Source organism: Epinephelus lanceolatus, chromosome 11, assembly GCF_041903045.1.
Source record: "Epinephelus lanceolatus isolate andai-2023 chromosome 11, ASM4190304v1, whole genome shotgun sequence".
NCBI lineage: Eukaryota > Metazoa > Chordata > Actinopteri > Perciformes > Serranidae > Epinephelus > Epinephelus lanceolatus.
This window is the reverse complement of record NC_135744.1, coordinates 27681761-27695582: the sequence shown is the minus strand read 5'-3', so window position 1 is coordinate 27695582 and position 13822 is coordinate 27681761. Positions and strand designations below refer to the sequence as shown.

The following is a 13822-nucleotide window of genomic DNA, read 5'->3' as shown; positions in this document are numbered from 1 at the left end:
AATGCATTCATAAAATAAATGTATAATTGTTTCTGTGCCAGCACAGCACACAGCATTCAGACAGTCTATATTTGCCTAAAAAGTGATTTGTTGGATAGATTTAGTTTATGATTTTATAACACACTTCACTAACTTTATTGTTGCCTAAACATTTGTTGTAAAAAGTCCAGACTAATTTCCAGTAAATGCTCTCAAAGTGACTTTTCCAGTAGTTTTTGCAGCTAGAAGTTACAGGGCAGTGCATCATGTTTATACATATTATTATCACAGTTGTTTCCTTTGTGTTGATGCTATTTAACAAACATGTGTCTTAATGTTTGACTGTTCATTAGACATAGTACTTCCTTGCAACACTCTCAAAAAACATACAGGTCCTCCATCACATACGATGCTATGTTCTCGTGCTACAAAGATGCAGAATCATGCTGCAACCTCACTGAGCTATGATGCTGCCCTGCGCATGCGCGGAGGAAGGCTCCGCCCCCGGCTCGAGGGTTTTGTAAAGGGTCACGTTGCGCTGCAGCAGTGAAACAGGAGACCGCTCCGCATCCTCCGCACCTTGCTCACCTGCTCTCTCTGTGCCCAGACACCCATCAGCAGGTAAGAATTCACTCTGACTTTATCAGTACGACACCTTTAAACACTCCTCATGTGTTATTGATTATAAAAAGATGATAATATTGATGATAATGGAGAGAGGTGATGCTGCTCTACACCTAAAGCTAACGTTTCCTCCTAGCTAAGTTGCCGTTAATTAACAGCAACCGTTGGTACTTGTTGCTCCTCTGTCGTCGTCTCCTTCGACAAAAACACATTTAAGTTGCCTCAGTTTGGGGTATTTTATTCATTTAAAGTTGCATATTTTAACCCACTGCCGAAATACGCAACAGGAAGTGCGCAAAAATGATGACCTTCAAGGATGAAAGTGCACAGAGAAGAGTCTGCGGCCTCTGCTCTCGGTTTAAATCAGCTCACCCTGTTATTTTATATGTTTGATGAGTGTACATGGAGGTGATGAATCATTATGGTAGCAGTGTCATTGCCTGTGTGTGAGTGTGTATCTGTCCCTGAGCACGTAGACCATCCTTGATGTGATGGGAGGCGGGGCGCGCTGAGCAGGAGTGTAACGTTACTATACTATACTAAATGTCTAATGTATAAAATGACATATCTCACTGCACTAGTACAATTAGACTTCATCTTATAAGCATAACACTAGAACATCATATATTTTCATTCAGTTGACGTCAACACAAACGTCACTGTGCTGTATTTCTTAGTCCTGTCTGCTTTTAAACTGAATGTATTTTGGGTTTGGGCTGTTTCTCAGACTAAACAAGCAATTTAAATATGCAGATTTGGGTTTTGGGATAATATGAGGGGCATATTTCACTGTTTTCTTATATTTTATCGCTATTATTTACTGTGCGCAGTTAATTTTGGCCTCTTTTTTTGTTTAAAATAGCTTAAATGAATGCTGCTCATTAATATTCTGTCGAATAATTGATGAACCAACTACTTGTTTTAGCTCTAGAAAACAGAAATACCCTGAAGGTTCATTGGCTATTTGTACCATCAGACTGGATGTAAATCTCATTAGCATATCATTAGAACACAGGGGACATATTAACATACACTATGATTTAATTTAATGGGAATTCTTATTAGTTTTACATCAACAGGTTGTACTGTCTGTAATCACGTTTTTTTTTACTCAATAACTCTTTTAACCTTAATCCTTTGACTATATCTGCAATGGCAACGCAAAACCTATCCAACTTGTCATGCAAATAATGAAGGTTGAAAAACAAAACAGTTCACCTGTGTTTCAGAGGGCAATGCCACCCTGTGTACTTTGCCCATTTTCACCAGTGTCACCCTCTCTCTGAACCGCAATGCACACAGCCTCGACGTCCGCCACAGGCTGTTGTATCAGAGAGCTGCATGGGAAACAGTGCTCCTGCTAGCTCTGCTGGATCAAGGCCTGTGGATAATAACAGCCCGAGCACAGGAGCGTCCGTCAGTGCCAAGGCCAGCAGCAGCCCGTCTGGTAACAAAACACAGCAGTCCAAGCAGGCTTTTTACTTTTGAGTAGTGCTTCCCCGCAGGAGCCATTTCATCTGCTTAAAGCTCACGCAGCTTGCAATGTAGAGGAAAAAAAAAAAACAAGGTGGGTAAACCTCCAGATGGTGATAATGATACAGCTGAGGCAACAACACCTAGCAACACAAAATACATCCTATTTTCTTTTCCATCCTCTCATTGCCCTCGCACTTAAAATTAAATATTAACTATCTGTAAGTGTTAGAGGTGCCAGTCCCTGCCTACAGCCTGACTTCGCAATATAGTTTGCAAGCTTAAAAATATAGTAGTTTAATGCTTGCAGCAATGCTTCAGAAAAAGACCTGTTGCTGCATGATTGCTATAGATGTAGATTCTGGGTTGAGTTTGATGTTAATGTGTTTGTGGTCTCTAATTGTGTCATGGGATGGTAAGTGAGCCTCTGCAGCATCTGACTGTTGTAGCATGATCTAATCAGCCTGTCCTTTCCAAGGTGAAAGCTTAAAGTAGATGGAAGCACCAGATATGTGATGACTGACTGGATAATGGGTTTGAATTAAACCTGAATTAAATAGTTGTGTCACCATATTAAACGGCAAATGTGAATTTGCAGTTTTTCCTTTGATTCGTCTGGTTTGCAGTATGATTGCTGTGCACTGCATTTGACCGATGGTTAGTTGTGGTGTTTTTTAACATGTAGCAGTCACACTTTGAGTAGTTGGTAAGTTACGTCACAGTAGGGAGTTGGCTGTTGCATCTTGATGTCGCACTGCAGAAATGGTGTTGAGTTTGAACACTGAGCAACAGGCTGGACTGGAAATCACAGAGGGGCACAATGGAGAGACAACTAAATATTGAGCTTAGTGATCCGCTGTCTCTCCCTCTCATCTCTTAAACAATTTTCAAATTTCATCCTAATACTGCCTAATTTGAATGAAACATTATTCCAAAATGTACATTTTTTGTGCCCACTTTAAAACTTTACTGGTGAAGTGCCTATAGTTGTCAAATCTGCAGTGATGTCCTTCATCAGAAGATAACTGATGATGCACACTTTACAGCACTGTCTGGAAGATAAACCTTGTCACCAGTGATACTGCGTGATGAATGGCATCAGAGGGTTACCACTTCAGATCATGTCAGTGACATTTTGCAGCTAGGTCAATTTTACTGATAAGGAAGATGATTCTTAAAACAAGCATTTCAGTGTTTGTGCTGCTGAGGTGCCCTTGAGCAAAAGAAAAGAAATTCCTTCCGTTATCTTAAGATTTCAATGGGCCAGCACAAATTGTTTAAAAGGTTTTGAGACTTGTATCATAATGCCTAATGCGTTAGCAAAGGATGATGATTGGTCGTTATCAATGCAGTAGCTTAGGGTTAAACAGTATGCTGTGTCTCAGTTCATATTCTTCTGTACTTGCACTTGCTGTGCTTTCACACTGGCAAATATGGCAAAATGCAGTGCAGTATAAGTACCCGGATGATGTACGCATAACGCTCAAAAGGTTCAGTGTGGATCACTGGATATTTTTACCCTCAATGGTCGCCATCTTGTCTACATAGCAGAAGGGGAGAGACCACCTAACTTGTGAAAATGGCGGCCGAGGAAGCTGCAGCAGTTGCTGTAGCTCTGGTGAACAAGCAAACAGGTTGGCAGATATTTTGGTGTGCGACAGTCGCAGAGTTGCAGTCAAATGTTGGCATTAAATCTCAATCCGGTTGCAATTTGCCATTAAAAAGAAGAAAAACCAAATAAATGCTGTCAAAATTCAAATACTACACAAGTAAGTACATAGTGTACACAGTGTGCCACATGGAAGTGTACTAATGGAAGTACTGGAATTGAGACACAGCAATAGACCGTAGAAAGATGGACATCTCCCCAGAGGTGAAGCCAAAGCATCTCGATCGCCCCTGGTGGCTGGCTGCAGTACAGGTCATAATCAACGCCCCCTCCATGTTAGCGGATGCAACACGTGCCAAAATTCAAATCAAAGTACACATCAAATACAGTTTTCCCAAAGACGGTTTCGGTCATTTTACCTGGTTCTCATCACGTTGATGCTTGTTCAAGTATTTATTTTTTCCAAATCTGCTTTTGATTAGTAATTTTGTACTATAAAATGAGGGTGTGGCATTATGATGATTGACAGCTACCCTTGATTCGTCACTGAATCAGGACCTCGATACCGCAGCTCCATTCTCCAATCACTATTGCACAGACTGGCCCAAATGATGTCACCAACACAGTATGCCATATCCGGGATATTTTGGCTTCGTTTTTGTACTGTGGAAGGAAGTGGAGACATGTTGTCCATATATACAGTCTATTGTTGAAACAGTCACCTCACTCATCAGGCCAAATGTGCAGCCTTTGCTGTGTGCTGCAGCACCACTGCTTGATTTCCCCTGAAGCTTAATATGCCTAAAATTACATTAAAATGTAATCTCTTCTGACATCAGTGGAGGTGTTGTTTACCCCAGGGGAGGTGGGATGACTCCACTATAAAACACTGACAGACAGCCAATGAGTTACAACTAAAGTCATCACTCATCCAGCAGTGCATCTGTTGATAGATTTTGTCATTAAATCAATATTTCTGTACAGTTAATGTTCCTCCATTTTGTTACCAAGCAGCATTGACCAGACAGTTTCACTGTGCAACATTCCCACTTGGCTTTTCAAATATGTCGCCAGCTTGTGGTGACTAATTGTGATGAAGGATAGCCAAATTTTAAGGGCATGCAGGATTTAAAATGCCTCAAACTAGTTTGTTTCAAAGGTTACAATGAGGCAATGGAGCTTCTCTGTATAGACCACTTGAGGAAATGAAGTGTAGTGCAGGATACTTAATAATTCAACCAATCAGTCGTTCAAGAAAGGTTACCAGTTCATTAAAGGATAAAAATCTTCACTGTTAACTTGATTAATGTTTTGTATAATTCAGATGCCCTTATTTTAGTTTGTCACACCTGCAGCAGGTGATGATTATTGAGTGTGCGGGACACACTGGAGCTGCGTGTTGTCAAGAAATAAACTGTTCTCTGATCCTGAGAAGTGAGACTGTCAGCAAAGCCTGAGATTCACACAGCTGATGTTTTAAATAGAATAAAAACAGAATGAAATATTTTTGGTTCATAACGGCTCCCACAACATCACTTTATGGATATTTATTCATAGGATCAATTTGCCCACAGAACAGAAAGTGTTCAGAAGTAGAAAGGTGCCTAACTATATATATTTTCCACAGCATCTGTGTTTTTCTAACATACCTGCTCCAGGCTGATCATATATCAGAGGCAGGTCACATGTTGGCAGCAGGGCATTGTCCTTCAAGGTCCTCTTCTTAAGCTTTCAGCCAGTATAAAAGATGTGTGACCAGAAACATTTCCAGGCGTCATTGTGTCATTGAGCTCCGTATTTCCTATTGAAAAGAATGTTTTTGTCTTTGAAAGTTGTTTCATAAGCTCACGTATTTGGTAACTTTGCTTTGTGTTTGACTGAATATTGCACAAAATGTACATTTCATGTCGCCTTTCAAAGTATTTTGCAATGTTTCCTCAGCAGAAACCCAACCAGACACTGCACTAGTGAAAATGTATTGTTGAGACACGCAGGTGCTTCACAAAAGATAGCAGGTATTTGCTGAGCATGAGTTTTGTCTGGCTAACAGTGGAGCAGGGCTGTGCAAATATAAACAGACTGAAGCCTCACACTTCATGCTTTTGCCCTTGGCTTGGCCTTTATCAAGTGTAGATAACCTCTCTTATTCACTGGAGAGATCTGCATGAACATCTTTTGGTCAAAGTGTTCCCCTCGGAGGATGCCTTGTTACCTGCCGGCCTGGCCTCTTTTATTTCACCTGCGTGTAGAATTTAACTATCAGCGGTGAGCCGTGCTTGACTTTTGTGTCGTGGTATCTGCACACTGTTTTCTTTGAGAGGCCTGTGTGTATGTGCTCTCTGAAGGTTGTTATCTCATAGCTTTAAGCTGAGGATTAGCACAAGGGATACCGGGAATGTCAGGCAGTGTCCTACCACAGCAAAGCAGCCTCAGTTGGGAATCCAGTGGTCAGTTTATGTTGAGCTACGCTAACGCTCCTGTTATATATTTTTGTGTCGCATGATCCAGTTAATGTGCTTTAAATTGTAAATCTAGTGTCTCACACTAAGATTTCTCTCTCTGTGGTGACAAAATACTATTTATCCTCAGATATTTGTCACTAAATGAGGAGCTTCAACCCATCAAGCAGATAAATCTATAGCTGATCCAATATCATGGCCCATACTGGTGCACTTGTGATGCTGAACAGAGCTATAACGTGTGATGCCATTTGCTGGGCGTGTCTTGGCAACCGGAGCAGTCGACCAGAGAGGAAAGTCACAGCATGTTCTCTAGTGCAGCCTGCATTAGTGGGAGTGATGCGTTTTAGTGATGAGTGAAAACTGGAATTTACAAATCCCATGCGTTGTCATCTTGTATGTGTCTAGTAGTAAGCCTCAGTGATCGCAGCAGGAGGTTTGAAGGCAAAGACATAAAAGGCGTTTATACGTGCAATGCACAAAGAGAGATATAATGACATTAGGGGACGACAGGAGGAGTGTTGCTGAGGAGAGTGAAACGAGCCGTGTTGCATCCAGTCCTGTGGCTATAATGGGGACTGGCAGCAAAATATATAGGAGCTGCGTTACATAATCGCGCCCTCTCTGTCTTCTGTGCTACCAGTGGGGTGGGGAGGGGAGGGGTTATGTAACTGCTTATTTACGGCAGAGCGATGAAGGGAATAGGGGACATAATAATCTGGTTTGAAGCGTGTGCGTGCATGTTCACACGTCGTGACAGCGCTGCTGCTGCTGCTGCTGCTGCTGCCACCAATATGGCCAGGCAACATATAAGAAAGATTTTTTTTCTTAACGCAGACAGTTTCTGTCTATGTATTTTTGGCACTTATTTTCTCTAAGGAGGCAGGAAGCACATCTTCTGCTCATAGTCATTTTATCACATCTCACACACACGCTGGGTCCATGGATTGTGTGACTTGAGGTGCCATTTTGTAGGAATTTTGTCAGATTCTCCCATCCTCCTACCCTCAGTGAGAAGAGCTTAGTAGTGCTGCAGCGAGGTAGCCATGTTGTAGACAATAGAGGGGCACATGAAAGAGGCCAGTGCTGGGCAGTCGTCCAAATCAACACACCGTGAAACAAAGTGACCTCCTAATGGCTTTCTCTCTCTTTCAGCCACCATGACTCACCAGTATCCCGCACTGACTGCTGAGCAGAAGAAGGAGCTGCAGGAGATCGCCCAAAGGATAGTAGCTCCAGGAAAAGGCATCCTCGCAGCCGATGAATCCACCGGTATGCACGTCTGTGTGTGTGGTTGCAAAAATATATAACGTCACTCATATCTTTCCTGTGAAGTTCTACATGCCAGAGAAACAATATTACTAATATTAAAATCACAAAATCACCAATACTTTTCTTCCTCTGTTTATTAAGGCTCAATCACAATACACCCCTTTCTCTCGCCTCTTAGCCCACACCCCTCTGTCAGTGCTACCTGGCCCTAATCCTAACCCTTGTATCAATGTAGTAGTAATAATGTCTCAGTAGCTAACCTACCTAGCACTGATGTGTGCATGACAGTCTCACATTTTGACGTTTCCATGTCACATTCCCCCCTTTGATGGCATATGACGCCCAAAATTTAACTAGAGTCCAGCATAGGGCTGCACACTATGCAATGGATAGATACGGATTTGTGACAGTATTTTAGTGGGAATGGTAAATTTTGCATTTCATTTTCACTTAAAAAGATACAAATATGATGGCGAAGTGATTTCTGCTGGAGTCTGTACGAAACAAACATGTTACCTTACGTCTGGAATATGATTTGTAGGCGGAGGCATCTCTGCAACTCACTTTATTTATAATGAAATGTTGTGACACAGGTTGAGCACAGGTTGCTAACATTAGCCTACAGAGCACTGTGAGTGAAACAGTGTTGTTGTTTTTGTTTTTTTTTTTGGTTTGCTTTTTTGACGACTTGATTGATTGATAGCATGAAACATGTAAAGTTGTAAAAGGAATTGCTGGTGTCCATGTTTTGCTGTCTCCATCAGATAAGTGTCGTTGTGATAATACCATTATTGCCACAGTTGCGTTTGTGTACATTAACACCATCAATGATTATGACTATACTGATGGTAAATCAGGGTCTCATTCCACAGGGGAAGTTTTCAACCACTTCTCTTTTTAACGGTCTTCCAAAGGGCAAAGGGGCACTTGAATACAAGGGGTAGGGGTAAAAATAAGGGATAGGATTTGACCCAAGTCTGTCTTAACTTAAGTCATGACTGAATGCCTTTGTGTGTGTTGTCTACAGGAAGTATGGCAAAACGTTTGAACCCCATCGGGGTTGAGAACACAGAGGAGAACAGGCGTCGCTACCGCCAGCTGCTCTTCACAGCCGACCAGCGCATCGACAGCTGTATCGGAGGGGTCATCTTCTTCCATGAAACCCTCTACCAGAACACAGACGATGGCACTCCCTTCGCCAAGCTCATCAAAGACCGCGGCATTGTTGTTGGGATCAAGGTACGCCATGTTCAGTGTTGTCATTAGCAACTTAAGTGATATTTAAACCTATTGAGTAGATGTCATTTTATCAGGAAATAGTGGGCTTCATCTCAGTCTCCTGACTCTTGCCTTATTTGGTGGCTCTTTGCCTCCGAATGTCCCCACAGCCTCTGTGTTGATATTAGATTACGGCCAAGTATTTCAGGTCAGCAGGCAGAAGCACAGCTATCATTTGTTTGGCTGGTAAAACTAGAGAGGCTCCTACACTGTGTATGAAAACACAGACTGGTTGTCAGCTTGTTTAGACACACACAGACACCCACCCAAAACAGCACATCAGGTTTAGAGGAAAAACTGGGTGAAAGATCATTCAGGATGTACGCTCAGGAAAGTTGTGTTTAGTTGAGAGAGCGAAATTCAGCAGGATTTTGTTTCAAATGCGCTACATGATACAGAAAACCAAGAATGTCTGCTACACTTTCTGCAGGTGGACAAAGGTGTTGTGCCCCTCGCTGGAACAAATGGAGAGACCACCACTCAGGGTACGAGACATTAGGAACACAGACACTTTCAAAGCATCACAAATATTACAACCTTCCCTGCTGTGTTTGTAATGGGTGGTTCTGTGTATGTGTTGGAGTGTAGGTCTGGATGGGCTGTCTGAGCGCTGTGCGCAGTACAAGAAGGACGGCGCAGACTTCGCCAAGTGGCGCTGTGTGCTGAAGATCAGCGACACCACCCCGTCTGAACTGGCCATCTTTGAGAATGCTAATGTCCTGGCCCGATATGCCAGCATCTGCCAGCAGGTTGGTGTGAGGATGTTAGTTAGTTAGGTCAAAGATGTTATTCTCAATCTAAGAATCAAAAGTTGATTTTGAAAACATCAGCGTTGATTTGTGATTTAGGGAAGAATATGAGAGTTTGCCTTTAAACTTATACTCTGTAATGTCTCTTAGAATGGCATTGTTCCTATTGTGGAGCCTGAGATCCTTCCTGATGGAGACCATGACCTGAAGCGTTGCCAGTACGTCTCTGAGAAGGTAACCTCCTGATGACTATGTATAACATTAACCACTGTATACATCCTGTAAAGTTCTCATTTAACAACATGTTAGCAACAGTGCTCTCACGTGTCTCTGTCTGTGCCATTAGGTCCTAGCTGCAGTGTACAAGGCTCTGTCAGACCACCACGTGTACCTGGAGGGAACACTGCTGAAACCCAACATGGTCACAGCCGGACACTCCTGCCCCCACAAGTACAGCAGCGAGGAAATCGCCATGGCTACCGTCACTGCCCTGCGCCGCACTGTGCCTCCTGCTGTCACAGGTCAGACACAGATCAATCTAAGAAACTACAGCTAATTTGCAGGGATTCATTTGATACCTGTGTATTATTAAAGGAATATATACCTTGAAATATTACCTGAAAGCTACTGTTATCACTAATATGTAATTCTATAAAATACACTTAAATATATTGTGTGAATACTTTTTACTTTTAAAAGTACCATAAGTGCTATTTTGGTTAATATTTAGTTAGCTGCAAGTTTAAAAGCAGTGGTTCTTTTTAAAAATAATTTCCTAGAAGCACATGCCCCATTTAAACCATTTAATTAAAGTAAATATTTATTTGTCATTCATTTATTGCTGCTTGCCAGAAAAAAATCTATATTTTTGTGTATTTAATCGACCTGACCTTGTTGGCTTCGCATTTAATTGGAATTAATTGATTGAAAGTGTACCATTTAAATGCTGCCTCTTTTTTTATACATATAATTATTGCCAAATTACAGTGCAGTACTTTCTAGAAATCTACATAATAAATTAGTAGGACATTGTTAAGGATTTTAGGGCCCATAAAATAAGGCATTAAGGCATTGTTAATTATTCCCACCCTCAGATATTAAGAAAGCCAGATCACTTTTATTGAAAGAGTTACAAGGCTTAAATTGAGGATTCTCTACTGGCATTTTCAGGGGCCACTTGACAAATGACAGGACGTCAGGAGACACTTAATAAGCAGGCATTTATAATATTCATCAGAACATACAAAATATTAATTGTCTGTTTTCAGCCTTTCGATGTTTGCTGTCCACACTCATCTTTGCCAAGAGGAAAGAGAGGCATGCAGGGGCGGCTCTAGGATTTGATGACATTCAGGGCTTAGCTGGGACTTCTGTTAGGGGGTCTGAGTTAGTCCGAGTTAGGGGTTGCTTCATTGTGAATTAGAAGTCAAAGTCACCAGGTTTGACCCGTGGGCCCTCAAGTTGAGCATCATTGGCTTACATGTTGTATAAAATCATTTTTAAACAAATGAATAACGTGTGTCTTTGCTTGTGTCCGTTCTTTCTCAGGAGTGACATTCTTGTCAGGTGGCCAGTCTGAAGAAGAGGCCAGCATTAACCTTAACGCCATTAACAACTGCCCACTCGCCAAGCCCTGGGCCCTGACCTTCTCCTACGGCCGCGCCCTGCAGGCCTCTGCCCTGAGCGCATGGAGAGGAGAGCTGAGCAATGAGAAGGCCGCCACCGAGGAGTTCATCAAGCGTGCTGAGGTCAGACAAAACTGCAAACAGACATCAGACGAGTAAAATAAAACAAAGCTCCTTCGTTCAGTATAGTTACATTTTTTTTGTCTCTCTTTCAGGCAAACGGTCTGGCTGCCCTTGGCAAGTACGAGTCCAGCGGAAGTGGTGCTGCTGCAGGAAAATCCCTCTATGTGGCTAACCACGCCTACTAAACATGTACCACACTCCGCTGTGGCCTAGTTATAGTCTTATATCTGCTCTGCTATTCCCCCTCACTCTTCCATCAATCACAAGCCTGCGCTGTCTACTGTACTTTAGAGTTATTCAGTTATTAAAATTACATGATTAGATATATGTATTTAAAAACATAATGTGAAACTACAGTGAACAGGCTTGTTTTATTTTTCTATTTAACCAAACAAATCAAATCTGCTTTTAGAGAATTTGTGACTCAAGTGGAGTGTCAGAGATAGGAAGTCCAAGGCTGCAGAATTTAATCAGAAGATAACCAGTCAGTGGTCAATTCATGCCTATTCTCTGCTCCTGTATCCCCCACATTATTAATCTTAAGCCACTCCCAAGCGGGGAGGTGTGTGTGTCGGTGTTTCGCTTCTGTCAGAACGCAGTGTCATCCTCAAAGCGTTGTACTAACATCCTAACTGACAAGTGGGACCAACCAATTATTAGCTGTATCAGTACATCCGTTACGTGACAAGCAGTGTCACAGTGTTGACTTTTCAGATTGAGTTGATGTTTTGAGCGACTGTCCAAAAGTGCGGAGGGCTTGTTGCACTCTCAGAAAGCCGTAGCACCAGCAGAGGTCGGTAGACACTCTGTAAGAAACCAGTACACACCAGGATCCATCCCTAACAGTTCATCCTAACCTTTCTGTTCACAAGCTTCTAATCACCACTAATCAGAGGAACATCTTGTGTCTATTCTCAGTATAACATTATCTTTAAATTACATACAGTAATTAATGTATTCAGTTGTGTGAAGGTGTCGATATTATGTGATGCTTGTGTGTCATTCCCCCTTCCTGATTCCCCCAGCGCGCCCCACGATAACAGGAGATGGTTTCTATTGACATAATGTGGACCAATACGTGAGGTTAGCGTCGGGGGAAACAGTCACTGCTGTGTTGGAATACTGTGATGTTTGTGATGTCAATATTGTTCTTGAAGCACTCGTGTGTCAAATAGTGGAGAAAAATAAACTAAAACTTTAAAACCTAGCAGAGATCTCTGTGTGTGACATTATTGCTAATAGTCCTAATATGTCTATCATTTATCTTTGGATGCTATTTTATTCTGCGTTCCTGACACTTGAACAGTCATGCAGTAGTTCTCTTGTATCACGTTATTTAGTTTAGCAGGCCCAGACCTCCCCCCATGTTGTGTTCATCCAGCCAGTTTATTTACATTTAGTTAAATACAGTGTTGGCGGAAGTATTCGGATCCTTTGCTTTAGTAAAAACATCCTGGATTCCCTTGGGTCCTTAAAGGTCTGGTGTGTGGGGTTTAGTGGCATCTAGTGGTGAGGTTGCAGCACTAAAACTACTCCCATGTGTCCAATGTGTAGAGCTACAGTGGCCAATGTGAAACACAAATATCTCCTATCTAGAGCCAGTGTTTGGTTTGTCCTTTCTGGGCTACTGTAGAAACAACATAACAGACACCATAGGAGACAACCTGTTATCATGCATCCATAGATGAGACCATCTCTATATGTATATATAAAACAGCTCATTCTAAGGTCATTTAGACACAATGATTTTTAGCTTAAAGTGATCATAGATAAATGAAAACATAGTTATGAATATTATTTACCATTTCTTTCAGCAGATGGCCCTTAATCCTACACACTGGGCCCTCAAAATTGACACACACCAGGATCCATCCCTAACAGTTGTTGAAATGTCCTTGAATGTGATGTTTAAGAAGGTGTGGCGACCCTGACTATCAGCACCACACCGTTAAAGTACCAGAAGTAAAAGTCCTGCATTCAAAATGGTACTTAAGTGAAAATATGTAAGTATTATCAGCAAAATTAACTCAAAGTATCAAAAGTAAAATGACTCACTCTGCAGAAAAATGGCCCCCAGTGTTCACCATTACACCGACATATGTTGAATGAATTAATATTATAGTTTTAATAGTGTGCAAGTTGCCTTTTACTGCTGTAATTGTTTAAGGCTGTGCTATTCTTAAACTGTTTGAATACAATTGGGTAGTTTAATTAACAGAAATGCATCATATTATATAGGGTCATAACAACATCCTGTGAGAAGCATGTATCTCTAAAAAGCCAACTTTTTATGAGCTCAGAAAATCAGCCATGTTTTTAACTTTGTGTAGATGCATTTTCCAGCTGCAGCACAAGACAGCTAAATCTTGCATTAGTGGCTTGAAGGTCAGACCAGAAAGTCACCAGTATGGCCCCTGAGATCAGTTTAATAAATTTGGATGGGCAAAGTAAAAAAAGAATGCCACCGCTGAGATGCCTTTGAGCAATCCCCTTAGCTCCCCACTGCTCCAGTAAAGCTGCTCAATGTCAACAGAACACACTGTGGTTGTACTGGGCAGCTGTTGCAGTGTTGTGTGAACTTGCTATCATTGCTGCACAGGGTGTCTCTGAAAACCACAGCCTTTTTCCCAT

General features: G+C 41.8%; 1 protein-coding gene across 1 annotated transcript; it reads left to right on the top strand.

The window, feature by feature from the left end:
- The first annotated feature begins 462 nt into the window (after window positions 1-462).
- Window positions 463-12398, top strand: aldocb (aldolase C, fructose-bisphosphate, b). The gene is made up of 9 exons (XM_033644457.2): window positions 463-600; window positions 7300-7416; window positions 8444-8655; window positions 9125-9179; window positions 9283-9443; window positions 9594-9677; window positions 9790-9964; window positions 10992-11191; window positions 11284-12398. Exons 2-9 carry the CDS (start codon window positions 7305-7307, stop codon window positions 11374-11376), a joined length of 1092 nt encoding a protein of 363 aa, XP_033500348.1. The 5' UTR covers window positions 463-600; window positions 7300-7304; the 3' UTR covers window positions 11377-12398.
- Window positions 12399-13822: the final 1424 nt, after the last annotated feature.

Bases quoted from the DNA above. Each gene is read 5' to 3' on its own strand.
- aldocb (XM_033644457.2), top strand. From the start codon at position 7,305: ATGACTCACCAGTATCCCGCACTGACTGCTGAGCAGAAGAAGGAGCTG. The intron at 9,965-10,991 runs GTCAGACACAGA...GTTCTTTCTCAG, and splicing joins TGTGCCTCCTGCTGTCACAG to GAGTGACATTCTTGTCAGGT. The intron at 11,192-11,283 runs GTCAGACAAAAC...TCTCTCTTTCAG, and splicing joins AGTTCATCAAGCGTGCTGAG to GCAAACGGTCTGGCTGCCCT.